Source organism: Dunckerocampus dactyliophorus, chromosome 18 (genome assembly GCF_027744805.1).
Source record: "Dunckerocampus dactyliophorus isolate RoL2022-P2 chromosome 18, RoL_Ddac_1.1, whole genome shotgun sequence".
Lineage (NCBI taxonomy): Eukaryota > Metazoa > Chordata > Actinopteri > Syngnathiformes > Syngnathidae > Dunckerocampus > Dunckerocampus dactyliophorus.
Window position 1 is genome coordinate 11,157,285 of NC_072836.1, and position 16,435 is coordinate 11,173,719.

At 41.4% G+C, this 16,435-nt stretch overlaps 2 protein-coding genes and 1 pseudogene across 6 annotated transcripts; 2 read left to right on the plus strand and 1 right to left on the minus strand.

Annotated features, from left to right (window-relative positions):
• The first annotated feature begins 436 nt into the window (after window positions 1-436).
• On the plus strand, window positions 437-4,723 carry LOC129171215 (proton channel OTOP2-like). The gene is made up of 7 exons (XM_054759648.1): window positions 437-451; window positions 753-1,191; window positions 1,267-1,403; window positions 1,493-1,551; window positions 2,757-2,938; window positions 3,014-3,879; window positions 3,976-4,723. Exons 2-7 carry the CDS (start codon window positions 762-764, stop codon window positions 4,144-4,146), a joined length of 1,845 nt encoding a protein of 614 aa, XP_054615623.1. The 5' UTR covers window positions 437-451; window positions 753-761; the 3' UTR covers window positions 4,147-4,723.
• A 91-nt stretch (window positions 4,724-4,814) lies between these two features.
• On the plus strand, window positions 4,815-6,456 carry LOC129171429 (Golgi apparatus membrane protein TVP23 homolog B-like; annotated as a pseudogene).
• Window positions 6,457-6,737: 281 nt separating this feature from the next.
• Window positions 6,738-15,072, minus strand: LOC129171239 (5-hydroxytryptamine receptor 3A-like). 5 transcript variants are annotated; one of them, XM_054759696.1, is made up of 10 exons: window positions 14,949-15,072; window positions 12,976-13,097; window positions 9,477-9,622; window positions 9,345-9,389; window positions 9,159-9,265; window positions 8,915-9,084; window positions 8,627-8,746; window positions 7,644-7,850; window positions 7,412-7,561; window positions 6,738-7,332 (listed from the first exon to the last, which is right to left on the minus strand). In XM_054759696.1, the coding sequence occupies exons 2-10, from the start codon at window positions 13,001-13,003 to the stop codon at window positions 7,082-7,084; spliced, it is 1,224 nt and encodes a 407-aa protein (XP_054615671.1). In that variant the 5' UTR covers window positions 13,004-13,097; window positions 14,949-15,072; the 3' UTR covers window positions 6,738-7,081. The 5 variants fall into 5 exon arrangements, with proteins under 5 accessions (XP_054615671.1, XP_054615673.1, XP_054615672.1 ...); XM_054759698.1 differs by lacking the exons at window positions 12,976-13,097; window positions 14,949-15,072 and adding an exon at window positions 10,788-11,570 and having other exon boundaries at window positions 7,644-7,677; window positions 7,777-7,850; XM_054759697.1 differs by lacking the exon at window positions 12,976-13,097 and having other exon boundaries at window positions 14,949-15,016.
• Between the last annotated feature and the right edge of the window lie 1,363 nt (window positions 15,073-16,435).

Genomic DNA, 16,435 nt, shown 5'->3' on the forward strand with positions numbered 1-16,435 from the left:
GTTTAGATTGTGAGGCTCAAAGTCAAAGATCACATCTTCTTTGTTACAGTGATAAAACATGATACTCAAATTTAGGGTAAGGACCCAAAAGAATCTCTTTTTGGTGTGCTGCCACATTTGTTGTTTCATTTATCTTTAAGATTCGTGTAATTGCAACGCACGTTTAGAAAAGCCTTCACTCGACTATCAAGAAAAAGCAAAGTGTGTCTGTTTAAAGGGAACCGGTTTCTCCGTACTGTGGAATTAGTAAGAAAACGTTTTTCTTGGAAACATCTTTTGAACTTTACATGAATATTTTGCACAAAACAGGCCGTGTTTGCTCATAATATGGAGCTCTGCTTGTAGAAGATTTATTGACCTTCATGGCTCCTCCAGCTGTGTTTTGGATGCATATAAAAAGGGCGGACACCTCCGCATCCCGACACTTGCACCTCACCAAGCTGACTTGCAGGTAAGCGCCAACCTCCACTTTTATTTTTTTCAGCTGTAAAGTGGGATTCCCATTAAATGACGGATCAGTATTTCTCTAGTTCAGCAGTAGGCGGTCACTAAATACCATTTAACAATGTACGCGACTAAACCGGTGTGTTGTGTTGCAATGCCAAAGTGACAATTATGTTTGTTCCATTCACGGAAAACTTTCAACATGGGCGGGTTGTTTAGGGGAAGGTAAAGGGTGAGGCTGTAAAACCAGTCACGTCTCATGCAAACACAAATGCAGACAGTCACTCACTTGTCGTCCGGTCTGGCAGGGAGCAACCATGTGTTTGAACAGCGGCTACCCGTGCAATTGCCTACCTGATGGGGGCCCATGTGAGCCCTGCAGGATGACCAAACCCGGCGGAGACATGCAGGGACACGAGCCATTGCCAAGCGGCATCAGATCCGAGACCCTGAGCGAGCCAGAGCACCTGAGCAAGACGCCCAGTCCTCCCACGAAGGAACGGGACAGAAACTGGGGATGGATTTTGTCCGGGGTCATTTTTATTAACGTCCTGATGCTAGGGATCGCGTTGGTGAGCGGCAGCGCCTATGAGCATGTGGACGTCAGCATGTCCGACCTGCAGGTTTTCCTGGTTGTCATCCTCATCTTCACCTGCATCTGGATGATTTACTACATCATCTTCACAGCCAGGATTGAAAATGCCGTGGCTTACAGGGACGGGCATGCCGGCCCTGTATGGCTCAGGGGTAAGTGCATCTTCATGTGTCTATTTTGGCAATGTTTCAATGGTTAGTCTCTCTAATATGACCAACCGCCCTCAGGAGGAATGGTGTTGTTCGGCCTGCTCAGTATTATCATGGACATCTTCAAGATAGGCACCTACGTGGGCTACCTTCACTGTAAGTCGGCCATCTACGTCGTCTTTCCTGTGGTGCAACTTGTCTTCATCATTGTGCAGGTAAGCAGCATTCAAGTATTTTAACACATGCTAATTAGGCCGAGGATCCGTTGAAAGTGTTCATGTGAAACTGTGAAATCTGTCTCCAGACGTACTTTATGTGGGTCCATGCCAAAGACTGTGTACAGCTCCAAAGGAACCTTACACGGTAGGCGATGTTCTTGTCCTTTTCCATCTTCAAACCTGTGCTCTAATATACTTTACACAGTGGGACCTTGAAGGTCAGATACAAATCTGTGCCGGGACGCTGAACAACCTGATTTGTTTGTATTTCGGAACACATTTCCCATAGGACGGGGTTTGCCAAAGAGTCCTGACTTTAGGTTTGGGAAACGCTGCCATGGAAAATAATGGACATAAAAAGAACCCGATTCAGGGTCAGGAAAAATTTCACTGAAACATCCTAACTTTCACAAAATTTTTAAAAGAAGCTAAACTGTTAATATGAAACAAGCACGAGCCCAAAGAAAATACAGTCAAAGATAAACAGTTGTTCCAAAACAACACAATCTGGACAGATAAAGGGGGCTTGGCTGTAAGCCCGGAGGCACGCCTCAGTCTATATATATAACGTTTAGTGGATCACTGAGTTCACACTTCAGAAAAATCCTCGATGTCATTGAAGTTTCTGTCTGAAGTATCAAGTTACATGCAAAGAAAACCGGAATAACAATCGTACATTTACATGTTTAGCAACATTTGTTGAGTACGTCAAGCGTCAATCACGTGTAAAGATAATAGGTTCTGGCCCTATTATACTTGTTATTATGTTCACAGGTAGGGCCTGAATGAAAAATTAGAGGCATCTTTCCCACAAGACAACAGTACTGAGAAACTGTCTTAGGCCGCTTTTCTGAATAGCTTTGTTGTTTTACTACATAAAGAGTAATGGGAATAGTTTAGTTTATTTAGCAAAGCTACGATGATGTGTATCACATGTTTACCCTTGCGCAATTCAACTTATCCCATAAGGTGAAGGAAGAAGCGGAGGATCGGTACGAGCAGAGTTTTGCATAAAAATATAAAACTGATTTCCACGAGAGTATGTCGAGGGAGCAAAGAGGAACCCATGACAGTTTGGATAAGGAAGCTACACTCATTTATTGTCAGCATTACACGTGACAGAGGCATCAACCAACACCTTGGAATTTAATTGTGCCACCTGTCTGTTCATTACCCTCCATGAACTCGGAAGTAGCTGCCTGTTAACAAACAAAAACCTTGTTTGTTAACGTCATGGCATAGTTACATAGTTACATGTTTGCATCGTACTCTATATTTGGTAACATCACATCCGCTTTAACGCAAATTGCTCCTTATATTGATGTTTTCCGTTCTCGTTCCTACACGCAGCTGTGGGCTGATGCTCACCCTCTCCATTAATCTCGTGCTGTGGATGGCGGCGGTCACAGATGAGTCCCTTCACCAAACATCTCACCCTGAAGATGAACATCATGACAACGACACACATGGACTTGAGGACGACCATGGCAACGACACGCATAAACTGTCTGGACGGAGCATGTACAGCAGAGGTATGAAACAGGGATGAAGCTAGTAGAACACAAGAGGACTCGCTCGAAAATAACACCTCTTCCTTCCCATCACAGCCGGTTCCGACGAAGGCGGGTGCAAGTGCAGCCACACTTCATGCAGCCTTTTCCAAGAGGCCTACTTTTACTTGTACCCCTTCAACATTGAGTACAGTCTCTTCGCCTCGGCCATGGCCTACGTCATGTGGAAAAACGTCGGCCGACTCGCAGTAGCACACGGCCCGCATCACCACGGCCACGCCCACAAATTCCATCTCAAGGACGCGTTGGTCGGCCCCTTGGTGGGAGTCCTCCTGGTGTTTGTGGGTCTGGCAACTTTCATCGTGTATGAAATGAACATGAAGAAGGCGGACGACCCCGACAAGAGAGACCAAGCGATAATGATCCACTTCGTCACAAATATAGTCATCATAACGCTCATGCTGGTGGCCACCCTCATCGGCACAGCCATCTACAAGCTGGACCGCAGGGAACACGATTCTGAGAAGAACCCCACACGCAGCCTGGATGTAGGCCTCCTGGTGGGAACCTCCATGGGCCAGTTCATCATTAACTACTTCACCATAGTTGCCATGGTAGCGTCCGGAGCCCCGGGCGTTCTGAACAGACTCAACCTGACCTGGGCTATCCTGATGGTGCTCCAGATCGGCTTGCAGAACTTCTTCATCGTTGAGGGTCTTCACAGGGAGCCTTTCCATGAAGAGGAGCACCATGACCCCATCCATGTGGTGGCGAATTCATACGTGCTGGAGCACTCCAGTAAAAACCTGAGTACCCTGGAAGGATCGGAAATAAGCTTCAAGCCCAGCCCGCAGGTGGCATCAGTAAGCCCATTTGGCGTGCCGCACTACAGACACAAGCTGACGTGGAAGAGGCGGGTACTGAAGGAGGTCTCCGTCTTCCTGCTGCTGGCCAACATCATTGTGAGTTCGGTTCGCCATCACACGCAAAAGTCTTTGAAAAAAAATCACCACACCCTTTTTGACATTGCTTTCTTCTCTCTCGTCTTTCTTCTCCAGCTGTGGATCATGCCTGCATTCGGGGCTCGACCCCAGTTTGACCACCCCGCCGAAGCAGAATTCTACGATTTCAACATGTGGGCTGCCATCGTGAACGTTGGACTTCCTTTCGCCATTTTTTACCGCATGCACTCAGTGGCCAGCCTCTTGGAAGTGTTTGTCAACTCCTAAGAGGCTTTGTTCATGTTCATTTATGACATCTTTTTAAATCTCTCATCCGATTCAGGGTCACAAAGCTGGAGCCTATCCCAGCCGACTTAGAGAAAAAGGGGGGCACACACTGGACTAATATCATAAGGCCGACATGAGATGGACAACCTTTCACGCTCACACACTAAGGCCATTTTTGAGTGTTCAGTTAGGATAGCGGACGTGTTTTTGGATTGTGGGAGGAAGTACCTGGAAAAAACCCACTCAAGCACAGCAGAACATGCCGAACACCTTCTTGCTGTGCCGTTTAAGGCAGACACCCGCACCGCCGCGCTGGCCCACCCAACTGTTTCTTTCATATCAATGTGGAATGTGTTGTATTGACTCTTTCCCATGACTAATATTTCTTGTAAAGTTGTGACTGATGTTATTACTTTGGTGTTTTGATGAAGTAATAAGATGATCATTTTACCATGTAAATGTTTCATAATTTTCAAATGCCGGAAGAGTTGAAATTGATAAATTACATTTTCACTGTTTATATGTTTCAGCTTGACAAAAAAAATGTAATAAAAAAAAAAAAAAAAAACGATTAAAGGTGGTGGTGATGATTGTCTTCATGGAATTTGTCATTAATTTACCAAAGTGCACTTGGCACCAGGACACCCTAGGCCGCAGGTCTATGATAGATGGCGGGGGAAGATGCCAGACAGACCAGGGAGACCCAAACGTGTGCTGGCAATGTCTGGCAGAGTCTCCGGCAGAGCTTCGCCTGCATCCCGGGGGAGGACGAGGATATCGAGTCCGAATGCGCCGTACTTCGTGCTTCCATTGCTGAGGCAGCCGACTGGAGCTGCGACCGCAAGGTGGTCGGTGCCAGTCGCGGCGGCAAGCCCCGTACCCAATTGTGGACACCAGAGGTCAAGGCTGGAGAAGAAGCTGAAGAAGGAGTCCTATCGAGCATGGATGGCTTGTGGGACCACACTATTTCTGTTTAACCTTTGACAAACTTAAACAGTTGTCATTCATACAGCGAGTTATTTAATAAAGCATTATTTCTGTCTATCTTTAAGGCACTCAACAATAATTCAATCACGAGACATCACTCATTACCCACTCAGTGAATTAATTCTTGCATCAAACTGCATCATTTTTACCAAAGAAGCCATCAAACCAGGAAGTGAATTACAACCAGTCAACACGTTTTGTTTTTGACAGTTTAAAAACACATATTGTACATTTTTTGAGTAATTTACTGCGTATTACCTGCAACTTCAACTGTGATTATATCTCACGTTAGGCGTCCAGACAACAGGAAGCAAGTAATCGGCACGCTAGACTGAGCAGACACTCCTATTTGGGAGGACGATGACAACAAAAGAAAGAGCGAAATCAGGTGAAATGCCTTTCATGTGCATGTACTGTACGCCACGTCATTGTACGTCAATCACGTGTCCACTCCATCAGCTGTACAGCACACTGCGTAACACCATTATTGTCATTTGTTGCAGGCATCCAGTGGTCTCATTCCTGCATCTCTTCTTCCGAACAAGTGCCATCTTTGTCTACTTAATGTGTGACTTCAGCAGTCACTTTGTCGCCTGTATGGTCGCCATTTATTCTTCTGGTATCCTGTGACTTCTGGACTGTCAAAGTGAGCTCCAACTTAAAAAAAATAATAATATATAGGTTCAACATCCCATAGAGGTGCAGAACTGCAAATTGTAATAAGATAATTTATTGTTTTTCTTCCGTAGAATGGTGGAATGGTGCAGATGAGGATGGAACGAGCAAGTTTAGAGTAAGAGTAAGTTTTTATTATCAATCCACTGAAAAAAAAGTAATATAATAATATATTAGTATTTTTTTATTATTTATATATATTTAAATACATGTATATATAACATACATATGGTTAATAATATCAATATAATAAGCTCTATATAATAAAACTAAATTAATGCTCATGTATTTATTATTAATTTTTCCTTTATTGAAAATGTTCAGGCTGTTGCTATTATGGGCTTAGTGTTGCAGTTTGCCATGCAACAGTCTGTCGGCTACATGAGATGCAAAGTGCAAGGGAAGCAGGGCCACCGCAACCCAGCAAAGAAGTACCTCAGCTTTTTGAACAGGTGTGTGATAAGCATTTGATGTCTTGTTACATTTGACCTTATTTTGACTTGTGTTTTGGTTTTTTCTCATTTCTTTCAAGGATTTGGCGTTAAAAAGGACAGATGACAACAATATGCGGTTTAATGGATGGACTCTAGTAGAAGAGTTCTTCAGAATAACAAAAGTGGTTGGTGCTGGGGAAAAATTGATGTGGTGATGAAAAGTCACATGTTTCTTCTACTGTCCTCATTTACAAATACACTAATAAACAGACAAGAAACTAATATGTATGATACATGAGTGGCCCTTGCTTCATTCAGGAACATGTGAATTTGGTCTCTTAAATATGATTTTTCCAAACTAAGGCCTTAACTATCCTTAAAAATGACATTTAATCCTCAACTCAAAGGTCTTAAAAAATGACAGACTGCATTGTAAAGACACAAAATGCAAGCTCCTTCAGACCGCATGAATAGATCAGTGTTGTTTAATCGGAAAACAATTGGAAAAGCAAGTATATTACAGTAACAATTTTGTGGAATAAAAGTCAAGCTAAATACAGTCGTAGCTCATTCTGCGTGCAGTGAATATTGCAGCCACTAGATGGCGACAAACCTGTTTATGAAGTTCAGCTCTTAACGACATGCCAGTACTAAATAAGGCCTATAAAATGTATTATATATTAATTGTATCTTCAGTGAGGAGGTAAAATGATTCAATGAAGATGCTTACTATTTACTTCTCATGTATGTGCAACATTTCCAGCATTAACGGTGCAAGCGGTGGTCCAATAAATGCAACAGTGTATTCATGAATATGAGCGTCGGCAGGAAGGCAGCAGCTACCAGAAGTCCAAGTGGTTAACCTGGCAGTTGTATTTCACCATCACTGTGATCATAGCGCAGAAGTACAGCGCGCCCAAAATGAAATAGAACCAGAAAAAGGCCTTGTCTATTTTATCAGCATAGATCTCGTTCTTGCCTGTCTCCAACTCCTTGGCTTTCATGGCCTCCAGGAAGTCCACCACCTTCTTGAGCATCTGATTGTCCTCTGAGTCGTTCAGCTGGATGACACTGATGTCTGCTTTGACTTCTGCCAAAACATGTTTATATTGCTCAAAAGGCTCTGTGTGTTGTCTGTGTATTGTATTGATCCACACTGCTCCCCTCACCTTGACCAGCTTTGTCCTGGTTGCTTCCAGGCTCTGGTCCTCTGCGACAGCAACAGAAAATGATGCCTCCATCTCTGGCCACGCGAGTGAGCACCATGGAGACCAGCATGCTGATCACCAGCATCACCAGGCACACACAAAAGTGGTTTTCTGCAGCACAACCAACATGGTCAGTCATCCCCGTTGACATGATGATGATGATGATGATGCAGTAGTGTTGTAGTTGACTGACTGATCACGGGGCTGCACTCGCTGTCGCCAGGCAGCTGGTCGTTGAGGATTAGGAGGAACATGGTGAAGCTGAGCACCAGGGTGACCTTGAAAGAGTTGCGCTCGCCGCCTCCCAGCGGCAGGGCGAAGCTCACCATATCGGCCAAGATGAGCAGAATGCTCGGCAGCAGGAGGGTGATGAAGGGGTTCTGTTGTCTGATCTTCAGCACTACCTGGATCATGGAGACACGGTGAGCCTCAACAGAAACTTTATATCCACTGCAAAATAAACTACATAAAGTAGGTGATCTAGAAAATATTTGAATTCAATTCATATTTCCTCATGTAATATTGGTAATGTGTTTATTTACTCAACTACAGAGAGAGCTGGGCATTTATTAGAGGTAAGGTGCTCATTCAAATAGATGACGACACATTAGTTTGCATAATTCAAATGATTTGTATTTCCACAATGCATCATAATAATAGTGTTTAATAGAGGATGCTTTTATTTTATTTATTTTTATTTATTCATTTATTTTCCCTAAAGAGGTGACACTTTATTAAAATAATACATAAAATAATATACATTATAATAAATATGTTGGGGTTTTTTTTGAGAGAGGATGCCCTCATTTGCACAAATTATTATTTAAATACACCAAAAAATACAGTTATTTTCAGTATTTTTTTCCAGTATTTTTTATGCTATAAAAAGCTATGCACAAAAACACAAAAATTCTGCTATCATGTCTATTATGATAATGGTTAGAGAGGTCGTCTTTACAGCATTTTTAAAAATGTATTATGATTGAATTTTATGCATTTTTATAATGTGCCAAAAATATGTTTTTCATCATTTTTAAAAATACAAATAGAAATGAATATGTATTTTAAATAATGTGTATTGTTTGTATTGCAGTATTAACTAAAGTACTGTATACAGTGTATACCAGCTGGTATTATGACATAATATGCAATAGATGTAAAAGGGATCATTAGAACCTACCGAGATGAAGTATCTGTCATAAGATGGAGAGTGGAGGTAAGCGCCCAGTGTTTCCCAGTCGCCATGGCTACCGTCAAACACCGTCACAGTACCGATTTCCATGTGTGTTCCGCATCCTGGGTGAGACCAATGAAGCCTTCTTAAAATAGGAAAGTGGTTTCTGTTTGTTCTACTAATGTTCTACTAATGTTTACTAGAGAGAGAAAGAATCATTCACCAAAATCGTAGTATTTGAAACAGAGGAATTTACTTTACTGCAAGTCCAGTAATATGACGGGGCCTACCTTGCGTGGACCAGGCTTGGATGGCCACCGGACACTCGTCTTCAGCAAAGGGGTAGTTGAAGAGGTTAAACTCGCAGTTGATCGATGCTGTCATCACCAGTCTGTGCCTCAAGGTGCCGTTGCTGAACGCCAGCAGGTCACGAAAGCCGTTCTGCGTGCTTGCTGATATTCTGGGAGATGTTACATGTGACATGTAAAGGCTAATCACTGACTGTGTGAAACGAAAATGATGTGTAAATTGTACCCATTGGCTATATGGATCTCCGGGGTCCACACTTTGTTTACGGGCAAAATGACCTCGTCGTACGCGTAAATCGACTGGTCCCAGTACAAGTCGTCATCTGTCCATTCCTGTGATTACAATTCATTCAATTACAATTAAAGGCGTCACTTCCAGTGCTTATTTGGTCAAATATATCTGAGAGCTCACAACTATGGCTTGTAGGCGACAGTTTAAACGAAGATTCTTTGTGTCCTGCAACAGAATAAGACAAATGGAATGTTTAGCATATGCAGTCGTGTCATAGTTAGCATGCTTAGTTACAGTTGGGACAGTATTTACCACTTTGATGGTCTGGTACTCAATAGATGATACGTATATGAACTGAGTACAGTTGTCACGCTGCGGCTGAGTGATTAATTTTTTGTTGACCAACATGTCTGCCAGACATCTGCGAGTTGTGCAGTTGGTTTCAGCATAGCTGCCTCCTAAAGTTGCAAACAGAGCATTTGAGAACTAGAAATCTCGAACGCTCGAATCAATTTATGCTCAAATTAGAGTCTTGTGTGTTTTTGGAAAGTGGTACAAAGCCTAAAAAAAAAATCACACACGCACAGGGAGGACATGCACACTCCACACAGAGATGCCCAAACAGACATCCGTACCCTCCATCTCCTGACTGTGAGACCAACATGCAAACAGAAATATGTAGTGTAACATAGTATAATGACGTTAACCCCCCAGCCTTTCCAAAGTGCAACCCAGGGACCATTTGTGGCCCACAGCTCATTTTTCATGGGCCTCCGGCATATTCTAAAAGTAGTAAATACCATTAGATATGGCTTACAAAGAAAATAAGATATCAAATATTACATGACAGTACACGACATAACAGTGGTTAATCTGTCACAGCATATGCATGAAACTAATTGTTTTTAAAACGTGAACTAAAACTTTCAGATAATGTTTTGGGTAAACAACTTTCAGGAGGATCGGAGTGGGGAGATACAGTACGTGGTTTCCGTGCTGTGACACTACCACAGTGTACCATAGAAGGAGGTCCCTAGCGTAGGGGTTGTGAGCAGAATCGGGGATGAGTTCACAGAAGACTCTTGGTAATGTTGCGTTGAAGATTGCTGGGAAGTCAGGAACATCCGACTTGGGCTGACATCTCAAAATGTTATGGAAAGAAACCAGCCAATGACCTCGCTAAGCTTGTATTTGCTTTATTTGTGAACCAAAAATTCACACAATGAATTGGTGAATAATTACTTTTTAGAGCAGGGTGGTTTCCTATCATTTCCTTCTGTAAGTTGCTAGAATGTGCTTTGAAGACCACCCTCCATCTATGAAAATAGGATGGAACTATTTCAGTGTTTTTCAGGAATTTTCCTACCAGTTCAGTTTTTTGTTTGTTCTGCATGGTGGGCCGCATCAAACGCCCTTGCCCTTGCCCTTGCCTGTATCTGGCCCTCGACCCTCAACTTTTCCATCCAGCTTTAAAGCTGCCATAAGTCATTAAATAAGAACAGAACACTATTTAAGAACTGAGGAATGATGTCTTCAGGGATGTGTAGTGTAGTTTAAAACACTTTCTGCTGTTACTCACTTACAGTATCCTTCCCAAATATTAAAATGCAAACTTAGACTTACCTACAGTGAGTAGAGTCCATAAGAGCATAGCCCTCCATAGACTGCATCTAATAGTTAGTGACATTGGCATCGCAAGAAGAGCCAGAAGACTACATCGAAATTCAAACTAATCCCTTGCAGGTTGATTAATAGCTTTCTAGCATCCTTTGCAGCATCCTCTGCTTGCTCTTCTGCCAAGCTTTAGGTCTTAAATAGACAAGTTAGTGACATCATAAAGCAGACACGGCACAAGACAATATGATTACGTGAGCCACAATAGAGCTCAAGAAACACTGCTGCTGCTGCCAGGTTATTAATTAAGGCTCTGTGCAAACAACACAACACAACACAGGTTCTGCTGCCATTGTACCTGCCGGCTGCTATTTATCTTTATGCCTGGGCCCTACTGTCAGAGGCTGAGAATCATATTGCTCACTTGGCATGACAGAATGGATCTGGTCTTACTGTCACGGAAGCCTGACAAAGACTTTCTGGTCACTGCGGGTTCTGGTTTTTGTCGTTTCAGAGAGTGAGGCTGAGTTGTTTTCACAGCTGGCCGTCAGACATACAGGATGCATCGTCATTGTCTTTGGCAAACCTGTTGACATGCTTTTCAATTGTTAATTGAAGTAGGATATCACATTTTTGTGTTGCATGATGTTGCATGAGAGTTTTGTCATTGGTCATATTTTGTTTTTATTTTTTTGTCTGATCACCTTCTGGTAATCATACTTTAAGTCAGGTTTCCAAATTGTAAATGCCCTTGCTTTTGCCCTAACATTGACATTTGCATGTGAGCTAATGATAATGCACACGCTACTTCATATGAACAAGAGCTTACTGCTATTACACATTCTTTATCCTTTCTCAGAACGTGAACAAACGACCAGTAATTGCTGAGACACGGAGAAGGGGAAGGAGTAAATAAGCTCTGCTTCTTCCTACTCCTTTTTGGACAAGTTGAATTGTGCAAGTGTAAACGTGATATATAAATTATTGCTGATTTTATTTTTTTTATCCAATACTTGATAGCCAGAGTCGATAAAGTCAGAGGTCATATTGGTAACGGCTGTAATTTATTTGCTATTTTTTACAGAGCTCTGACATTTTTTCCAATTTATCTTATGTAATATATACTATAATCTGAGCTATATTGCTTAAGCATGTGAAATTATAGCATTAATTATGATTCATGAATTACAGTTGTATTTAGTGCGTTATTTTTTTAATCGCGTTAATCCAATTTTTAATCTCTAACGTTACAGTTTCAGGATGCAAGTATGCGAGTTGCCTTTTTATAAAAATGTGCTTTATGCGTTGGGCTTCTGTTCGATTGGTTGCGGGGGGAAAACAGTCACATCCTGAAGTTGACATTGATTGGCAGAGCTGATAGGCTGCCATTGTACAATAGTTGTGAGGGCAAGGTGAGGAGCGGTGATTTGCGGAGAGGAGTCATGGAAATGGAGGAGTATGTGGGAGTTGTCAGTCCAATAAATAGGAAATATACAGTTCAAAAACACCCCGACTGCACCACTAATAAAAGCAGCAAGTGGACTATATCTGCAGTGACTTACTCCCCCATTTGGTCCCGCAAGTCCAGTTCTGGTCGGATCTCCGTGACGAGGAACGCAGTTCTGGTGAGTTGGTGGGGCCACTTAAGTAAAGAGTTTGACTTCTCAAAACAATATGCGTTCAAAAGAGTAATACATTTGCATCGCAAAAATACCTCCTAAAAAAAATCTGACTTCACAATCGCTCGGTGTTGCTTTTCTCTCCAGTCGTATCCTCGTCTGTCCATTGTTGTGCATGTGTTTGCATCCGCCCATGTAACACTGATGGACTACACTGCTGATGGGGGTGGCATAAAACTTCATGTGAAAAAATCCGAACTATCCCTTTAAGGCCCTGTCAATAAGGGAAAGATTTGGGGATTTTTTTTTTTTTTTGGATTGGTTGGAAAAAAAAGTCGTGTCCGCACTGTCGATAGTTGCATCCAGACGGGAACGGATAACTGAGTGAAAACGATGTAATACACAAGGCACACCTACGTTTGGCGCTGTGAACAGACATGCGCACGAAACCACGTGACACACCAAACCATAGAAGAAGAACGAAGAAGTCCCTCGTCCTCTGCTTTCCGAGGCTCGTCTAGACTTATGACCAAGCGGAATAACGTGCATCATTTTGGGAGTATAAAATGAAGAAATACCAGGAGAATGTCGACCGGGGTGAGTCATGACACTCGAAATATTCAGATGTTATGTTGGATTGTCATCATAGCTCATTTCTGTTTCAGGGCACACAGAACGCTGTTTCTGTGTGGATGAGAGGCTGAAACGACAAAACCAGAGAGCTGTCTGTGGATGAAAAGCAAGCAATTGTGAGTCTGAGTATCTGTCATAGCCAAAACAACCGTTTGGAAAGTCCTGAAGAACAAAGAAACCACTGGTGTACTAAGTAACAGATGTCAAACAGGTAGATCAAGGAAAGCATAAGCAGTAGATGACAAAAACCCAATTGATCTTGGGTAATATACCAGACTCAGGAAGATATAAGTAGCTAATGTCAAATGTCATGTACTGTATATCTGCATTTTTATCATTTATATTGTACCAGTTTTAACCGATTAGCCTCACTGCTTCGGTGATGTTGTCTGACACAATTTTCAGGTTTTAAGTAAAGTCCCAGTCAAAAAGTTTGGACACACTTTCTCATTCAATATCACAAGCGTATTGATTTGTGTTTTTCCTCCATTTTCCCTCCTTGTTGTCATAGATAAAGGAAGTAAAGGTTTTCACTTTGTCATTGTTACTATTTAAGTTAGGATAAAGCACTGCCCTGTTATCTATGAGGAATGCCTCTTATCTCTTTTCTTTGTGCATCTTAGCACCTTTAAATCGAAACACACTCTTAATAACCTGACTGGTCATATTCTTTTATTTTTCATACCCTAAAACGCTTGTTTCGCTCTTGCTGACCTGTTTCTGGCTTGGCGTTATGGCCGCAATAAAAGCGAGGTTTGTGATATCTCTGGTCTTATCAGAACCAAACTGAGGACAGTTTAGTTGAAGAAAATCCGATGCCAATCACAGCCTCTCCGCCTGATTGAGCAAAGGTTAACTTTCTGTCTAATGAATCACGGAAGGGGGAGAAGTGGCTCAGTAATAACGTAGCTTCTAATAGCCCCGCTAGATGGCCTATTAATAATCTGCTCGTCAGCCCGTGGAAGACTTTAAAGAACTATAAAAGTAGATTTCATCACCGGGACGCAAACAAGGACTGGGCAGCTGATGTTTTTTTGTCCCTGCACACAACTTCTAAAATGTTCCACAGGTCATAAATTCTTCCAGATTGTCCAATAAGGCTTCAGAGGGAAGTGTTAGTGTCAAGAATAGTAGGGGGACTTTGCCTCAGGACCAGGCCAAACTCTGCAGACCCACAAAGGAACTTATGTGACAACTCACTTCTATAAACCTGCACCAGTAAGTTGCATTTTAATATCACTTTCACATGACGTTTAGAGACTGCGAGCCAGGAAAATGCATCGGTTCCTTATTTATGACAGGAAATGTGAATATGTAAATCTATGTTAGGATTAGTTTTTGTCATGGAATGTATCATGCCAATCAACTGTGTGTAAACGATCGAGACTGACAAAAGATACAATGTCAGTAAAAGTGCATGGCAATGATGATGGAAATAATAATAAGCAATATAGGTAATACATCATTCATATTTATATTACTATCATTTATATTTATTTTTAGATATTATTTGAAGTAATCACGTTGTTATTTTATACTCAAGTAGTAGTCAATTGTTTTTTGTTTTTCAGTCTATTTTACATTATTCGATTATTTAATTTTTTACCAAATTGAGCAACTTTACATGCATGACAGCCATTCCATTCCATTCCAGTGTGTGTTGAATTGCAATGCAAGAACACAGTCATTATCGCGATCTAATTTATCTTATTTATTATGTATTATGTAAAACTAAGAGATGAATAACATCAAATTAAAAGCACAAAATGAATGCCGACCCACCATCCACCAGTTCAACTTCAAGACAAGTTTTTCCAGAGAGATTATTACATCGCTGTTTGACGTGTGTGGCAGTGCTAGCATGAATTCACTTGAGACAAATGTGCACATTAGCACTCAATAAGTCATCAAAACTTACCTTTATGCATTCCCACATAGTATCAGCATTTGAGACCAAATATGAGGTGAACGAAAAATGGTACAAATACAGCAGTAGTCTATCTGTGCGGCATGAAGTAGTTAGCACACGCACAATGGACATGAGTCAAGTGAGACGGAAGTAACAGAGAGAATTCGGCCACTTTTCAAAATAAAACAAAAAAAAATGAAATAATGGAAATTATTTTTTCTTTCTGTGCGGCCCGGTACCAAATGGGGATCACTGATTTACAGAACAAAACAAATGTTCATTGCTTCTCAAATTCATACAATTTCAAAAACAGAGGAAATGGTCATTTTCCAGTGGTCTCTTCGATTTTTCCAGAGCTGTTTATTATTATATCTTATTTATAATATTTATTTTATGCCATTTGGGAGGTAGTGTTTCTGCTGTTATATTTATATTCTCATTTGTAGTAGTTTTTGCTAATATATAGAATATTACCTTTCATTGGCTTCTTATTTACCGTGAACCTGTGTGGTTTTGGTGAAGTCGTTTGCCATTTAATGAGTGTTCTATTTACAAGTGACGTACTTCCCAAGACTTGTTGGGTACAAGGTGTTAACACTAAAAGTGTATAATTGGAGCACATCAGAGAGCGTTCGTCATAAACAAGTCTTATCTGCGACGTGTTCTCGGGTGACACAATTAAACCATAAAAACAGATGTGAACGACTACTGGCAGTGAAGGATACAGAGAGTTTAAATGTATTGTATTGCTCACCTTTCAACATTGCGGCACTCAAATGCCTTTTATCCAGCTGTCAAGATTAGTGAGGAAAGTGATAGCAGGATCCTGACTTTGGTGCTTTTAACGCTGTATGCTAGCGGGCGATATGTGCGGCCGTGTTAACGTTTAACCTTTAATGTTGCATTTAGAGGTGAAAGCTGTTTACTCTACAAGGAAACTATAGCTTCCATAAATACTCTTGAAATATGACTGAAAGTGTGGTTTTTAACAAGGCCTAAGATCCTGTAATAAGATTATATTGTTTATATAACATATTATAATATATTTGTTATTGCAACAAATTTGTTTTTGAAGCCAAAACAATGGATGTGCATGCTAAAATGTTCATAGAATCGTGTATCATGTATCAGTTATGCACAACAGTGAATGTTGGTGCCGGTATTAGCGCTAACATATCAAGAGGTGTCCTGACTTGTCCAATAAAATAATTATTACCCTCCCAAAACATAACTGAGATTAATTGAGATCTATCAGTCTGGAAAAAGGTTTTAAAGCCATTTCTAAAGATTTGGGGCTCCAGTGAACCACAGTGAGAGCCATTATCCACAAATGGTGAAAACATGAAAACAACAGTGGTGAACCTTCCCAGGAGTGGCCGGCCAACCAAAATTACCCCAAGAGCGCAGCGACTATTCATCCAAGAGGTCACAAAAGACCCCACAACAACATCCAAAGAACTGCAAGACTCATGATGAAAACCACTGCTGAACAAAAA